The sequence below is a fragment of the Centroberyx affinis genome, unplaced genomic scaffold (assembly GCF_046629955.1).
Source record: "Centroberyx affinis isolate AG114_WGS23_722 - 3 ecotype Tasmania unplaced genomic scaffold, CSIRO-AGI_Caff_v1 ptg000342l_1, whole genome shotgun sequence".
Lineage (NCBI taxonomy): Eukaryota > Metazoa > Chordata > Actinopteri > Beryciformes > Berycidae > Centroberyx > Centroberyx affinis.
Window position 1 is genome coordinate 344,847 of NW_027279016.1, and position 16,668 is coordinate 361,514.

At 41.5% G+C, this 16,668-nt stretch overlaps 1 protein-coding gene across 1 annotated transcript; it reads right to left on the reverse strand.

The window, feature by feature from the left end:
• Nucleotides 1-7,185: 7,185 nt before the first annotated feature.
• On the reverse strand, nt 7,186-11,253 carry LOC139641092 (protein C-ets-2). The gene is made up of 2 exons (XM_071515335.1): nt 11,027-11,253; nt 7,186-10,605 (listed from the first exon to the last, which is right to left on the reverse strand). Exons 1-2 carry the CDS (start codon nt 11,180-11,182, stop codon nt 10,390-10,392), a joined length of 372 nt encoding a protein of 123 aa, XP_071371436.1. The 5' UTR covers nt 11,183-11,253; the 3' UTR covers nt 7,186-10,389.
• Between the last annotated feature and the right edge of the window lie 5,415 nt (nt 11,254-16,668).

Sequence of the window (16,668 nt, forward strand, 5' to 3'; positions counted from 1 at the left end):
ATGAATGCTTTCATCCTCTGAGACTTCTTCCTTTACTCAGCTTATAAAATTCCAATCGAAACACTATTCTTTCTGAAACCTCTCGGAGACACTTCAGGTCAGTTTGACCCTCTCCTGGTGGTAGTGGCACACTATAGATTTATTAGCCTGGTCTGACCCAGGATTACTCCAGAAGGCTAGTCAGCACTACTGTGCTGTAAATCAGGCCTTGCTCAGCAGGAGCAGGACCAGAAAACCAACTGTGTTAAAGGTTAAAGGTCAATGGGGCGGAAGCTCAAAATCAGGCAGCCACTATCAGCATCTTTATCTACTCTGGAAGTCATTGTTCTTCCATTAGCTACAGGGTTACTATCTGGTCTTGACACTCCTGAATATTCAGTACTAGAATATATGGTAAATAGTATTGTGCAATTCACAATATGCTGGAAGGTCAGTAATGTTAGATCTTGCTTATTATGCTATAAAGCAAAGCATTACAGTTAGCCCCTTTATTTCCCCTTATTGTGGCCTGTGATAAATATTTAGATATGCTGGGGACTAGCCTCTGGTCCAGGTGTTGGACAGTAATGCTGGCAATGTGTCCTGAATTTCCCTCGACCAACCTCACACTCCAAAGTTATTTCTCCCACGATTGTTTAACTGCGGGGGCCCCAAACCTTAAAGCGGTTTGCTGGCAGAAACAACACAGTCAGCCTTACTGATAATAGCATGCTATTGCTAAGAATTGGAGTAACTGCTGCTTACTTTGTGTGTTTCCCTTTGCCTACAGTGATTCACTATGCTTATTTCTGAATATCTGTGGAAAGTACCTGCTATAATAAGCAGGGTTTCTGCTGTTTGTTGACTTGCTGTAGTTGAAAGTCACGCAAGAGGGGCAATGGTGATGGCCACACAGGAGGGCAAAGCTTTGTAATCTAGAATGGAGGAGCAAATGATGGGATAACAATGAGAAAGAAAGAAAGAAAGAAAGAAAGAAAGAAAGAAAGAAAGAAAGAGGGAGAATAGCAGAAACTGAGGGGTTGTGGTGAAGAAAGTTGACCCTTAGTCCTATTTTCTCAGGGAAAGGGTGGGATGGAGTGCTGAGGGCAGCAGTTACATGGACTTTCTGTGTGTGTGTGTGTGTGTGTGTGTGTGTGTGTGAACACTTTTCTTTCTACCTTAATCAACCTTATTCTTCTCTCCCTCTCTCTTTATCCACCCACATGCCTCCCATTCAGTTCAGTCAAAGGAAAGCAGATCTAGCATATCTGCTGTTTCTCACTGTTGTAAACAAAATTGGTTCTTTGGATTCATGAATGACGGAAGATAAAATGTATTTCAATCTTTTTATTCAAATGTTTATGTTTACATGCATGTAAAGTATGCTATCTATCATAAAAAAATATCTTATAAAAGCGCTATTTCAAAAAGCAGTAAAATAAACTTGGAGAGTAATGCGTGAGATAATGGACGTGCTGCATTTTAAATGGGCCTCACCATGTAAAATGTAAATGTAAGGAAAAGAATGTAAGGAGAAGAAAGGACAAGAAAGTTACAAGAAGAAAGCTATAGGAAAAAGGTGGCCTGGTGTGTGTTTGTGTGTGTGCAAGTGTGTGAGTGTGTGTGCGTGGGTGTGTGTAACCCAGACAGCAAGGAGAAGGAGAAGGGGTCTGTTCACTAACGTTGATTGGAAGCAGATGTTGGCGAAAGCCAAGACAGAGAAAAAAATGTTTCGGAAAATTCTCAGCCTCTGCCTTCCCTTTCTGGGCCCTGGCCCAGGCAGCCAATCACTGCGCAGCACCCACTGGTCTGAGGGGTGATTGAAGCGTTCCTATTGGTTGAAGATTCAAACGTGGGCGTCGGGAGCAGATGTCCTGGGAAAGTTGCTGAATCCCAGTCGACTCACAGTAAAAGAGAAGTGAAAACATTTGCTTGTTCAACTGGACAGTGACCAAAACCTGTTTTAATCCAGCTGAACTCTCTCTCTCTCTCTCTCTCTCTCTCTCTCTCTCTCTCTCGTTCTGCTTGTACAAACACAAGAACACATGCATGGTTCTGAATGCCACAACTGTGCATATAGACCTATAAATTTCAAATGGAATGTCTTTTAACTGTTAAGTCATGCAGTTGCCTCACAAGGACAGAACCTGAAAATAATCTTTCGTGAGAAAAGGAAGTTGACTTAAATACCCCCTCTCCATTCTCCAGTCTTTGTTCGTCTAGTCTGGAGAAGACATTTGAAAAGAATGTAGCCGAGTGCCTCCACACCTTTGCCACCACCCCACCATTCATCCCCCCATCCCTCCACACCTCTCTGCCCTCCATTCCTCCTTTGCTCCTTTTCACCTCCTAACCCCCCCCCCCCCCCCCCCCCATATTCAACCTTCCATTCCATCTCTCCTCGTCTCCATCCCCCAAAACTCCTCTCCTCTCACCTCTTCTCGCTCCCCACCCTGATTCAGTCACAGTCTAGTTCACATGCAGCCTCACCTGCACACAAAGCCCCATCTCACTCTTTATTGTGGCAGTCTATTGCCTATTCACAGCAGCACCACGGCACAAATCAATCATCTTTCCTAATGGAAAGTCCACATTAACATGAGAGGACACCCCATTTCCGTCCCAGAATGCCAGGTCGACTGGTACCTGAGCTTCAGCCAATGCAGATCCGGCAGCCAGCAGGCACTCTCATTTCAGGTGGGATAGCAAGGTGATGCCGTCAGGTCCAGGGGTGCCTCTGGGAGTCAATGGTGTATTAACTGGAGATGCGACAACGGCAATAAAAATGCAAATTATGAGCCACAGCAGGGGATGGCCTGTATCTGCCCTTCATAAGCCAAGATAATACAGTCGCCACACCTGCCAAGACATGTGGTTCAACACATCTCAACCACAACAATACGATGAATGAGAGGAAAGGAGGAACAGGAGAGGTAAGATTAAGTGGGTGGCAAACCTTGAGACTGTGGGTGGTGTAAGAAATTTGCCTTCTGTCTGTGACAGACATGTTTGTTTTGTTTGCTCAGTGTTAAATAGCCTACATGAAGTTTGGTTGGTGTAAAGTTAATGTATGTCCTTGAACAAAACTGGATCATACCCACCATTTGTCATTTTTTTAAAAAGCTTAAATACAAAAAATGCATTTAGGTAGAAGCACGGCATGAAAGTAAGTCCAGAAAAGAGAAAACTAGCCCAGTTGGTGAGATTGAGTTGGAGATTGGTCAGCAGATTCTAAATCTACACCAACATATTGGTCTATATAGGAATTTAATGTTTCATATGCTTCTGTCAAGCCGCTGCCTAACAGACAGGCAGCTCTTTAGCTCAATGACAGAAGTAGCTAGCTAACGTAAACAAAACGAGCAGCAGAATTCTGAACAAACCTCATCCAAAAACAAAATGTATCGATTTCTTGCAAATGTACCACCGCCGTCAGCACCTCCGGAAAAGGAGCCGTTCTCCAAAACTGACCAAGAAAAGAGAATAAGGGTGTTTGTGGAGAGCTGGAACACCGGTAGGGACTGGCTACATACAGAGAAACTCACTATGTGGTTTTCAGCCTGCCGATGTAATTGTAATATAATGTATACAATTTGAAGCTTGAATTACCCATTAAGCTTGAATATTCCATTATACTGGGCTAGTAATAATTTGTCCAGGCTAGTAGTAGCCAGTGGGCTAGTGCTCAAAAAAGCTTAAGCTTATATAAAACCTTAAAAAACCTTAAACCTTAAGCTCCACCCCCAGCTAGAAGCAATGCTGTTCGCCCCTGTGAATCCTCTCTCTCTCTCTCTCTCTCTCTCTCTCTCTCTCTCTCTCTCTCACTGCAGGATCCATGAGAAGGGTCAGATGTGAGTAGACACTGTGAATGCAACAGTGTTTATGTTACTCCCTAGACACTATTGCCTGGAGTCCATACTGACCCAACCAGACTCAACCGTAAAGAACAATAAGACAAGAATAGATCCCCAGGCAATTGTGTCTCATGTTGGGCCATCAAGGACCTCAGAGACGTGTTGGTCATATTTCACGACTCCTCTGCGTAATGGAATCACTGAGTTGGACTCTCGTGCGTCAGAGGGATTCTCTGTCTGTGAAGAGGGGGCTGATTTGAGGCAGCGAGTGGGGATGTAGTGGAGGGTGAACCCACATAGAATCAGTTTAACTACTTTTAGTGAAATACAGTTCAAGATAAGATAAGAGAAAATGAAGCTTCAAGGATCCCCGTCTGGAAATCGGGCTGTCGCATCAGCAAATATTAACAAGATACAGCAAAATAGAATATGAATAAGAATGTAGCAATGTCATCTGTACTGTACCTTTATACCACAAATATAGCAAAGTAAACTGAAAGTAACTGAAAGTAATCAGAATATATTAGAGAGTTACTGCACAGCCTGGCACCATCATAGAGGTCCAGTGCACAATTGGCTGTGTGCAAATGAGGGCAATATAATCTACAGTATATAAACCCCACGCAAGAAAAAAAAGGAAATTTAGGTTACTGTGACACAGAAAACTGTCTTGTCTTTAGCTCCAGCCCTTCTCATCCTACTCACTACTCCAATGCACTAGTTGTAGCTTAAGAAGAGTTAGCAAAGCCTTTTTTGCCATTATTAGTTAGCTAACTAACCAACAGCTAATTCAGTAAAGCAACCAGCGTTAACATGTGACTACGTACTACTACTAACAATAGCTACTAGATACGTTATAGTATATAAATCACATGTGTTAACAACAGGACCGTGATAGTTAGCTAACCAGATACTAGATAGCTACGATAGCCTACCTTTCTGTTTACCACTACAGGCATGCAAGACTTGATGGACCAGTCATGGCTGGATGTTGTTGGGGTTGAATGACTGCACAGAGCAACATAATGCAATGCCTATTTTGTATCTAAGCCAATTAGGGGAGGGTTCAAATAAATTATTTAAGTGGACAAGAAGAAAGCTCTTCTCTCTTCAGCCCTTTCTGCCATGAGGACACAAATACATGAATTTCCTTTTAATATCAAACCTGAGTACTATTGTTATTATTCCCTAACCACTAATGCATAACAAAATGTTCCACTGATTGTACAAAAACACACATTTTTCCATGAAATAGACTGATAAGATGAATCCAGGTGGACGTTGATTTCACCTAATAAATCCACTTAAGCGGTGCAACTCAATATTGGAATGGTGTTCCTAATATGTTACACCCTGAGTATATCCCAGCCTCACAGCCACACCAGTCCATCCTCCAGTCTTCCCTGTCTCTCTCAGTCATGTTAAGACTACATGCAGGAGACAGATGTAGCTTGGTAAGACCCTTTAGATAAATATTTAGGTTTGAAATCTGACAAACGAGCCTCACTCCAGTGTCGAGAGAGCTGTAAGCTGCTGATGACAGGAGGTTATACTTTTTGTCAGGAGAGGCAGACATCTTCTGACATCTTTCTATGACTGCCAGGTGTGACAGTTCTCACTTTCTGCGCAGACTTTCTCTTTCCTTCATCTCTCTCACCCTCTCTCTCTCACTTTTAAACAGTGCTTAAAAGCAGTGGAGACTTTTCTTTGAATGAGACACAAAGAGAAAAAAAAAAAAACCCAAGTAAAATCCCTGTCTGTGTGCGCCAGCTTTGTGTCTGCGTTTGGATGTGAAATAAGCGGGTATGAGTGGTATCATAATCGTTTGGATTTTGTTCCAGGTTTGTTGGAACTCGGAGCGTCCAGTCAAGTATTTAAAAACTGTGTTGCCTAGCGATCACGTCTGGTCTGGATCATCGACCCAGTCAGGGGGAGGGAGGTGGGATGGGAGAAGAACCACCTGGGTAACCTCAGCCTGCCCTCTGCCAAGAACACCACCACCAAGTCCAACAGCACAATATGAGCCTGATTTTGACTGAAGACAGCTCTGTCCAGTTGGCTGTGCTGATACATGTGTGTAGGTGTGTGTGTATTCGCTGGTATGTTTTGAAATACTCTTCAGACACGTTCTATTAATGAAAAAATTCAAAGTGAAGCACGTTTCTACTCATAGGGGATCTATTCCTTCACTAGACTGCCTTAACTGATCTTACTCAATGCCTTTTGATTTTACATTTTCTTAAGACTGCCTTGTACATGGATACAATGTCATGTGATAAACAATTATACTTATACTCAGACTGAATATTGCAATCTTTTCTGTTACTATACATTCCTAAAATAGTGCCATATCCATGACATGTTCAGTGTCCATATACACCCATACTATGCATTGTGATTCATTTACATATTCAAACAATGCTGCCAGTTTCTGAAATTGAAAGCAATGAGAGGAATCGGTGGTCTATATTGGACCTATGTTTTGGCCTTATTTCCAGACTGCTGCACCGGGCCAAACAGCTGTGCTATTGAGGGCAGCGGGCCACGGCCCTGTATGTTTTCTATCTACACTGGAATTTATATGAGCCTGGGGTTACAAGCACATGAATGGGCCCCAGTGTGCCGGTTCTGTTTTGACGTCACCCCATCAGTGCGCAAGGGACACGCTCGTTAAACAGAGGCACACCATGTCCCAGCATGCATTTCAAAGGGGACCTTGGTCGCCTTTGAAATGCATGCTGGGACATGGTGTGTCCCTGGTGTGGTTTCTCAGCGCCAGGCTGAGCCGATTTGAAACAAGAGGCATTTTTATGTTTGACCAATCCTTTGCTGCTTGTGACACTATGAATTAGGGGCTATTACAGCACCAATCATCAGTGAATTAACCAGTCTATTATAATTTATTATCTGTTATCATGTCTAATTGCTGTAATAGATTTTAGGTGTATCTGGGTGAGTTAGAAGCATTAGCAAAGGTGTGAAACAAGGGGGAGGCTGAGGCCTGAAAAGCAATCAAAGTCAGAAGCAAGGGTTTGTTAAAATTCTATTTATGATATACTGTAGGTGTTCAGAGGTGTTCACTGATTTAATATTATACTACATGTTCTGTAGACGGCTTTCATGTTGTGCTGCATCACAAACAGCCACTTCTCTGTAGGCACATTGAGAGCTAGAGCCAACATCACATCTTGGACCAAATGATTCCCTTATCCTATAGGAAAAAAACAGTATTCTGTTGAGCGACTGTATAATAACAATAATGACAACAATATAATAATAATAATACTAATGATAATAATAATAATAATAATAATATAGTACTGCTAAACAATGACACAACACACACACAAGATTATGAAATCTTTTTTCACATATATTTTTATAACATAACATTTTGAAGTACGTTAAGTACATTTTAGAAATAGAAGCTACAGTTTATAAAACTTTCCAGCAGAAATCATTGATGGGCCAGCATCAGCCTTTTTTCTCTCTAGCAGACAGGTCTATTTTTTATATATAAAAAAAGAACGGAAAAAAAAAAAAAATCGCTACATTTATTTTGTCCTGCTTTTTAATTCCCATGAAAGCACCAGCTGTCTGCGTCACTTGTCTTTTATAAAATATAAATTATTGAAAAATATTCAAATGTTTGTGAACTAAATACATTAAAAATGATCTCATTAACAAAAATACAGAGACACTATAAAATATACAAAAAGAAAAAAAACAAAAAAAAAACAATAAACATCCAAAACGATAAGGTTTTCCTACTGAATCCATTCTGAGATATGCATATGTCACAACTACTGGTATGTATATACTTGCCCAAGTAAGGTTCACTAGTAAGACCTGCAATACACTGTAATCTATGACATTCATCAATAGTCTTTTTTCCTGACAAAACTGAGTTTCAAATTCTTAACAGTTTAGGTTACAGAATGTTTCACTTTTAAGACATTGAGCCAACAATACTAACATTGACCTTGTATTAAAAAAAAAGAAAAAAAAAAGAAAACTGGCTTCCAGGGCATTGTCGACAACAAGTATGAATATGTTTGAATATCTCTGAAGCCTTCTCTAGCATAAAACATTCTTGGACATTACATAAAAAACATAACCTGAACATTACAAAAACAGTGTTTCGAATCCTTACCTTCAATATGCATATAAGAATGGAAGTACAGAGAATGACTAATTGATTTGCTGGAGATCCTTCAGTTCTCTATGTAGGATGACCAGCATGAGTGAGAGTTTGAGTCAGTACTAAATGATGTGAACAGAACAATATCCTTACCAATTAAACATCATGAACATATACAATATCTCTTTTCTGCAATCAGTGGGAAACTTAGACCAGCAAAGGCATTTTTCTTTGTCCTAAAGCTGTGTGCTTTCCAACATATTAACAAAAGATGAAAGTAAAGTCAACACTTTCCAAAAAATGTGAGAGAATTCTGGTCCCTGTCTTCCAGCACTGTGGACGGTACCCAAAGCACCATGGCCGAAGACCTCACATGGGTTTTGGTTATTATTCCTGCTTTGTCTCTTGCTTATTTGTTTAATCTGGGTCTCAATAAAGCATTATGAAATAGAATCTGTACAAATAGACATTTCAAAAGCTATTCTCATCCATATGGGTAACATTCAGCCACTGTAAACAATAACATTTGTATTCTAAGATGATATTTCTTGACTTTGGCTTTTCCCATAAGGCCAGTGTACAGCCACTGTTCCCACTGTTAACTTGGGAGGAAATTGTTGCCATTTTGCTCAAAATGTAACCAGTGAATCCACTGTATATCTATGTATTTTGAGCAAGCTGCACAAATATGAGTAGAATCATACAAAAGACTTTGCGTTACTCATGTCACTCGATGAACCAAGTCTACGGATAAGTAACGCACAAACTTAGAAAGTAAATACAGATGTCTACCACTAGTCCTGTATGTCTTATCATTTGTGATAATGTTGCAGGTGAATGCTGTCGGCATCCTTGATTGCAGTGGCAAATAATACCCTCAATATACAACCCACGTAATGCAAACCTCCAAGCAGTGCCAACCCACACCAATTACAATTGCATCATTTCTGTCAATCATTCTCCATCAGACCTCACAAGTGATCGTTTACCTGCACTATCCTCACATTCCTTTCTTTTAACTCCATCTATCCCATTCAGCATCTGTTTCCCTCTAAATTCAACTTCTTTCTATTCTTTGTCCCTTTTTCCTAACCTGTACCTTTACACTTTACTGCAGTTACCTTCCTCCGATCAAACTGTACTGCATAACAAATGAAAAAAAAATCTCTGACAACATTCTTGTGCTCTCGTAAAATCAGTCCCTCAGCTACTTTGCGTGTGATTTTTATTGTGTGGACAACAGACAGAACACTACTCAAACACGTCTAAAGCGACACTAAAGTGGACCGGTTGGGAAAAATTTCAAGCGCTAAATTGTACTTATTGATCTGCACATCAGACAAATACTCCTGAAATTCCCTACATAGATTGTCTACAGTTTGCTAATACTGGTGGTACGTAATGTATGCAAAAATGCATAAGTTTCAGTCAGAATATATTTCTCTAACAAGGTGGCAAATATGTATGCAAAGGTCAAAGCGACAGTTTCAAAAGCAACGGCTACTTTCAGTTGTCTGTCTCTCAGACTCTCTTGGTATGAGTAACAGGTCCTCAAACCCTACAAGCACATGGCCAGTGTCTATAGTGTTGTTTGATAACCAAATCAGCACATTTCAGTTATAGGTCTCTAAAGAGAGGATAAACTTAAAGCATCTAACGTTTGGTTTCACTGCAATACCTTCATGGATAACAAAACGAAAAAATACCAAAGTTGAACTTTCCAATATACGCCTGGTAGGTTTACCTTGGGAGTTCTCCACAACGATAATATAATACTGGCACAAGCATATGCTTCTCAAATAATAGATAAAAAAACACAACACTTTTTGGTCCAAGCTGAGAACTCTACCCTTGCTTAATGTGTGCAGTGAGGCAGAGAAACAGTGAGCATGTAAATATGACATTATATCCTCCTTAGTTCAATTTTTAATTTTGGCAACAGTTTTTATAGCGGGAACTTTCCGCCCATTCTCTGTTCACCCAACAATGAATCGTTCTATTTTGCTCTTTCTCTCTCACCGTCCGTCTCGGCCCTCTCCCCTCCCCCTCCCCCCCGTGCTACTTAGGCAGAATGGAACCTGTACTCTACCACATAGCGCTCTGTCTGCCTTGAGCTGCTAAGTAATACCTGTATATAACACACAAACACACACATACTCACACACACACACACACACACACACACACACACACACACATCTCCAATGCAACAGAGTATGAATACGCACTTTTGGCATGTGCCTCCTTTTAAAACACGGCCTGACAGACAAGAGCTCAAGACCACAGTTAGTCATTAAAAACATTTGGTCCCCAAAAAACGGTTACCCACTCTACCAAACAGTTAAGACCACTTTACGAGCCCTAGTCCACACGGCTCCTTAACTTTCCTCTTCACCTTCTTTCTCATCTCTGGTTTCACTCGTCCGTATCAGGTTTAACGTCCAACATTGCATGCAGCTCCTCAGGAGTGTACCCCAGCAGGCTTTTCAAGTCACAGACAAAGCGGTAGACGTAGCGTTTCCCCGATGTCTTATGGATGATGTTCTTGTCATAGTAGTAGCGCAGGCCACGGCTCAGCTTCTCATAGTTCATCTTGGGTTTGTTTTTCCTCTTGCCCCACCTCCGAGCAACCTAATAAAAAAACATATGGAAACGGCTCCTGGTCATGCTGTGCCATAAACATTAGAATAATGATGAATGAATAACGAGTAGGTGTGCAGCAAATGAAAAGTTCAATTTCAAATTCAGATGCCATTTAAAAATAAGGACACCTAAATTAATAGGCCTCATAAGACCCCTGCTGGCAAAATGGCACCATCTGAGAGAATGTAATCATCTGCATTTTTTAAATATTGAGCAATAAACGTCAGGTAACAGCACTTTGGCACTTGGTATTATACTATGGTATTTTGAAATGAAATTCCACAAATGTGTAACAAACACAGTCAACCCCCACCCCCCATGCAAACGTTTTGACAAGGTAAGAAGACATCTAGCTCATCTGGCTAACTATTTAGGACCTCCCAGCACATGTGGGGTCGTGACCTCTCACCTCATCTGGGTCAGAAAGCTTGAACTCCCAACCGTCGCCTGTCCAGCTGATGAAGGACTGGCAGGACTTGTCAGTCAGGAGCTCCAGAAGGAACTGCCACAGCTGGATGGGACCGCTGCCTGTAGAACAGATGGAGGAGAGAGAGAACATCTGCATATTAAGCAAAGCGATTTACGATGAGTGAGCAGGTAGGGTTTCAGTGTTTTGCTCGAGGCCGCTTCAACAAGACACATGATTGTACATCTTACTGTTGTGGGGATGAAACCTGTGACTGTTAATGCTTTGAAATACTCAAATGCATCCAGAATACATTAATACTACAATACATGATCCAAAGATGAGGGAAAAAATGTAACCCGAGATGTTGAGTGAGTGATGAGACACATTCCTACATAACAGAGGGAGATACAGAAGAGTTATGAGGTATTAGAAGAGTTTATAGTGAGACACATTAGAAGCATGTCAAATCTACATACAGTCAATGCACTGCAAGGATAAGAGGACAGAGAGGATGTTACTGTATACAAGGGAAAGGAGAACAGTTCAGGTCAAAAGGAGGAATACATGGCAAGAGTGTATACTTTTACTATGTATTAAGACTTTAAATCTTCATGCCAGTTATTCACTTAGGTCTGAAGAGAGACAAAGTAAACCTTCTAATCTGGGTCAGACTGAAGTACAGCAGTGGAACCAAATGTCCCCCTAAATACAACAGTCCCATTCATCATGTATTCCCTTGTCTGCCAGTTGCCCTGTGCAGTATGTGAATCTAGAGTCTACAGAGTCTGTGTCTGTATGAGTTCCACACTGATGAAATCACTGGTTTAAAATAAGTGGGGCTGCCTTCAGACTTCAGCAACAGATCTGTGGGACTTGAATACAGACTGTGTGTGTGTGTGTGTGTGTGTGTGTGTGTACTAGTGTGCTTGCAAAACTCATCCACAGGCAAACAATCCAAAACTTTAATTGTAGCAGTTTCTAAGTCATCTATAATGTTCTGAAATGTATTTAAATATAAATGAAGAGTCATATGTTGACCTGGCAACTGAATTTATTTTGCAGACTAAGAAAACAGGCTAACTGCAGTTAAGCTGATCTTCAATGTTATTACACTGCATGAACATGTTTCTTACATTTAGTGGAAAAAGGAGGGAAAGCAGAACAAAGAGAAAAAAAAGGTTGGTTTTGTCTGAACTAGATTCACTGCGGTACACTTTGATCTTGTGGCTTTCAGTATATACACAAACCCACCCAGTTTTTAGGCTTGCATGTTGAAATCACACCTGCCTATGCAGCGTGCCGCCTTAGCAAAACTGAAGCTAAGCAAAAGTCACCTCTCTCAAATACCTCAGAAAACGTAACCTATTCTTATACAACACAAACAAAAGCTTTCAGGGAAATGGATGTGTAGGTTGTACACTTGAAAGGAAGAATGGCATTTCTGAGCCCTCTTCTTCACTCATGTTAACAGGATAGGAGAAGGTGTATGACAACAGCCGCCACAACTTCGGCAAATAGCAAGTGGCTATGCAACACTGAGTCTCTTTCAGACGGAAAGCTTTGACTCGCATTCCAAAAAGTCTGCTACTGTAACAGCGAGCCCACATAAGGGCGATACAGTGCCCGTCTACCCCCCCCCCCCCCCCCCCCCCCCCCGCCCTCCGAGCTCTCACGCCAGAATGTAGGCGACCCTTCCACAAAAAAAAGTTTCCAAAAATATGTTAAGAGCCGCCATGCACAATGGGCCTCATTGAAAAAGCGTACAGTGTGGCAAAAGGGCGGGGGGTGGGGGGGCTTGCATTCATAGTAGCGTTAAAAATCTACCCCATGGCTTGCTAAATAAGTCTTAAGCATATGTAGCTATAGCATGAAACAGGGGTGGTGAGAAATGTGGATGAAAAGAATGCATCTTTGTGTGTATTTTGGAGAGGGAGAGAGAGAGAGAACAAAGCAAGAGATTGGGAGACAGATGGAGAGAGAAGGGCTAACAAATAGAGTAAGCCATGTTGTGAGGCCGCCTGTTGCTACTCCGGATAGAGGTGTGGATGGCGGATGGTTACGAGAAAAACCTCGCAGATGACAACTGGAGCCTCACTTATCTCTCAGCAGCCTTATCAGGCTCCTGTCCTCGCTACAAGTGTCGGCCTGTTACCCTGCGACTGGGACAGGAAACCAAGCAGAGCGGGCTGTCAAGCTGTCATAAACATCGACTCGGGATGTTACATAAATCTGTTTATCCTCTATTTTGAGGTTCTACTTTTAGGTTGAGGTTTTCTCTCTTTTTTCTCCATCCTTTGCCGCTCTCTTTGTCTGTTTCACACACACTTGACACGGCAACGGAATATTCATCCATCCTTTTCTGCCGCACAACATTCACAATAACAGCTAAAAACCAATGGTAGCCAGCAAGACATTTTTCTCTTGCAGGAAAATTGAGGTCTTTAAGTCCTTTCTTCCCCTTTCCCATTGTGTAAAAGCTCAGAGAAAGCACGTTCTCTCCAGTGAGAATACATTACTATGCATTAGGCTGGAAACACTCACCAGGCTTTCACACATGAGCTCTTTTTGGAGTCATCTATCCTGTCATGATAATTGATGCATGTCAGACTTCAGATTCAAGCGGTGCGTGGAGCGAGCCCCATCAGAATGTTAGACCTGGTCTGTATCTGTACTGTTTGCCAGGCTACAGATTCACATAGGCGATAGAGGTAAACTTCCACACACTTAGATCGATGGAATTTCCAAATTAATGCTGAGATTTCCGGCTAAGCGAACTTTTTGAGAGCATATCTACATAAATCTATGTGCATAGAAGTCTTGAGTTGCATCCGATGACATCAATTCAAGTTCCCTACAAATGACTTTGATATACGATTCTTTACTTTCTGCCTACATTCTTTTCGATATTTGATTACATGTATATTACGATAGAGCAACAACGACTTTACAAATGAATGACCAAGTGTTCCGCAGGCAACTTTTGAACTGATAACCTTGCAGATGAGTAATTAAGTTGTGCATGCCAACTCTGGGACACAGTGTAATGAGATCTGACGTACGCATTCTCTGTGACGTCGAGAAATTTGCTTGGAATTCCCCTTTCCCCATGCTGACAATCTTGCAGCCTTGTGACTGCAATTTAAACGAGGGTAAAAAAAAAAAAAGTCCCGCAGACTTCAGTGTTTAGAGACAATACAATGTCTACGCTATTGCTGTTCATTTCTCTTCAGTGTCCAATTTTGAAAAGGCAATGTACGTAATCAAATGTCACTGGGCATTGGCAGGTACTTGCCCTCCACCTGGCTTGAACCAAACCCTCCTCTCACCTGCAGCACATGACCACAAAGTGATCAGTCCCATTACATATAGTGGCATTCTGCCTGGTAAGTTGTTGATGTCAGTTTCATAGGTTCATAGGTTTATAGATGCATCACTTAAGGATTAATGTCAACATAACTTTACTAAACCTGGTAAACTGTCAAAAATACAAACAGTTTTTCTTTTTCATGCACCTTTTTCAAACCATGACAGATGCTAAAATAGTGCACTTGTTTTAGGAGGCTTTGTAAATGTCTTCACATCTTATTGAACACAGAGAACATACACGCACCGGCTCTTTCAGCCCATACGAGCATAAAGAGGCCTCACGAGATGAAGAGATAATTCGACTCTGGTGTTATGTGCAGGGGCAGGCATAATTTCTGTGTTGCACCAGCGTTGCTAAGACGACCTGGAAAAAATAGGCTGAGATGCGGGCTGCAGATAACAAGGGGGTAGATGAGAAATGAAGACGGAACAAAGGAGGAGAGAAAAGAAGCTACGAGTGAAATCTATTTTGTTTCCTGTAATGTGCATGACTCGGGCCGCCTGGGTAAAAGGTGTTCATTTTTTTTTTGTCGAGTCTAAAAGCATTGCATTACAGCACCACCACAACTGGGGCTTCTGCAGAGCATTGCTAACGTGTGTTACAGCTGTATTGTGTAATATTCCTTATGGAACTGGTGCTATAAGCAAAATTCTGCACCCAGTGTGAGAATATTTCACATTTGAGAGTGAATACACAGGTATTCAGAGGATGTCATATTATTTACTAGTTAACTAGTAAATAACTTATTTGATTGACTGATTATTCATCTGTGTGACATATAGGAATACATCTAAAAGGATGGGGATGGACTTTTTCACAAATTAAATAGTGACAAGACTATTATTGTCATTGTTTTTCATTTGTAGTCACATCCATGTCTTGCAACATGAGCAAGTTCAACGCTCCCCATCACAGGTTCATCTGAATTAGGCAACAGCTAATGGCTTAAGAGCTTGATAAAAGTTATATCAACAGGCCTGATCAGGACACCAGTGTCGTTTAGAGTTGAAGCCCATTTACTGTTGCGTACATGTAGCTGAAATTTCCCCCAGTCATTTTGCAACGCATTCCGTACGCAATTAGATTTTTTTAAATTTACATTTAGAATTAGGCATTATCTTTTAAAAGAATAGAGGTGGCAGGAATGGTAGTGTTTAGCAGGGACACTAAGGACTCTATCTTCGTGAATCAATGGCGCATGGTGCAAAGCGCAGTCAAAGGCACACGTCACGAACGCACAGGGCGTGGCGACAGATTTTTGGTAATTTCATGGCCAGAGGTGCGCGACGCAGTCCGGAGAGGTTCCGCTTCTCCCAAGAGGAGACTGATGTCCTTGTGCGGGAGGTGCAGAATCACCACGGACGAATATATGGCACCTTAAATAATCCGCCGAAGGCAGACGATGTTAAGTTAGCTTGGGAAGAGATAATACATTTTTTGGTTACTGCGTTGCTCTGGTCCTAGGAGAACTGTTCCAAAATGTAGGGAATGGTTCAAAGATATTAGGCGAAGAGCCAAACAGAAGCTGGCGGTGAACCTCAGGGACAGTTTGGCTACAGGAGGGAGGCATCCACCAGCCAGTTCCTGACATCTATAGAGGATGCAGCCGCCTCCATAATCCCCATTCCCCACATCTTGGCACATACTGACACTTCTATGTAGGATAACAATCATTCAACCACAGCCACATGTGTCTATAGTTAGAATGAAAAATGTATCTTATGTTTTTCCTGCTTGAGGGAAATATATCAGTCAAATTGCCAAATGGCTTTCCTTCCTCCTTCCTCTTGGAGTGGATTCAGAGTGGGAGGGATGTGTATAGTTTAAAGGAATAGTTCACCCAAAAATGAAAATTCTGTCATCATCTACTCCCCCTCATGCCAAATGAAACACAGGTGAAGTTTGTCCATATAACACACAGGGAGGCTGCCAGCACAATTCCATAGCAGCCTTCTCCAAAACAACTGAAGTCAGTGGGGACCAGTTCTTCAGAGTTCCAAAAAGACCTACAGTATATTTACACCATAATTTAGTGCAAATCTTAACTACAGCTGATTGATTTGCAACAAATAATGGTGTATAGGTCTTTCTATTCACAGTGTGATTGTTTGGCTGTTTTTGTTTTGGAACTCTAAAGAACAGGTCCCCATTGACTTCAGTTGTTTTGGAGAAGGCTGCTAAGAAGTTGTGCTGGCAACCTCCCTGTGTGTTATATGGACTATATATGTTATATTTCACCTGTGTTTCATTTGGCATGAGGGTGAGTAGATGACAG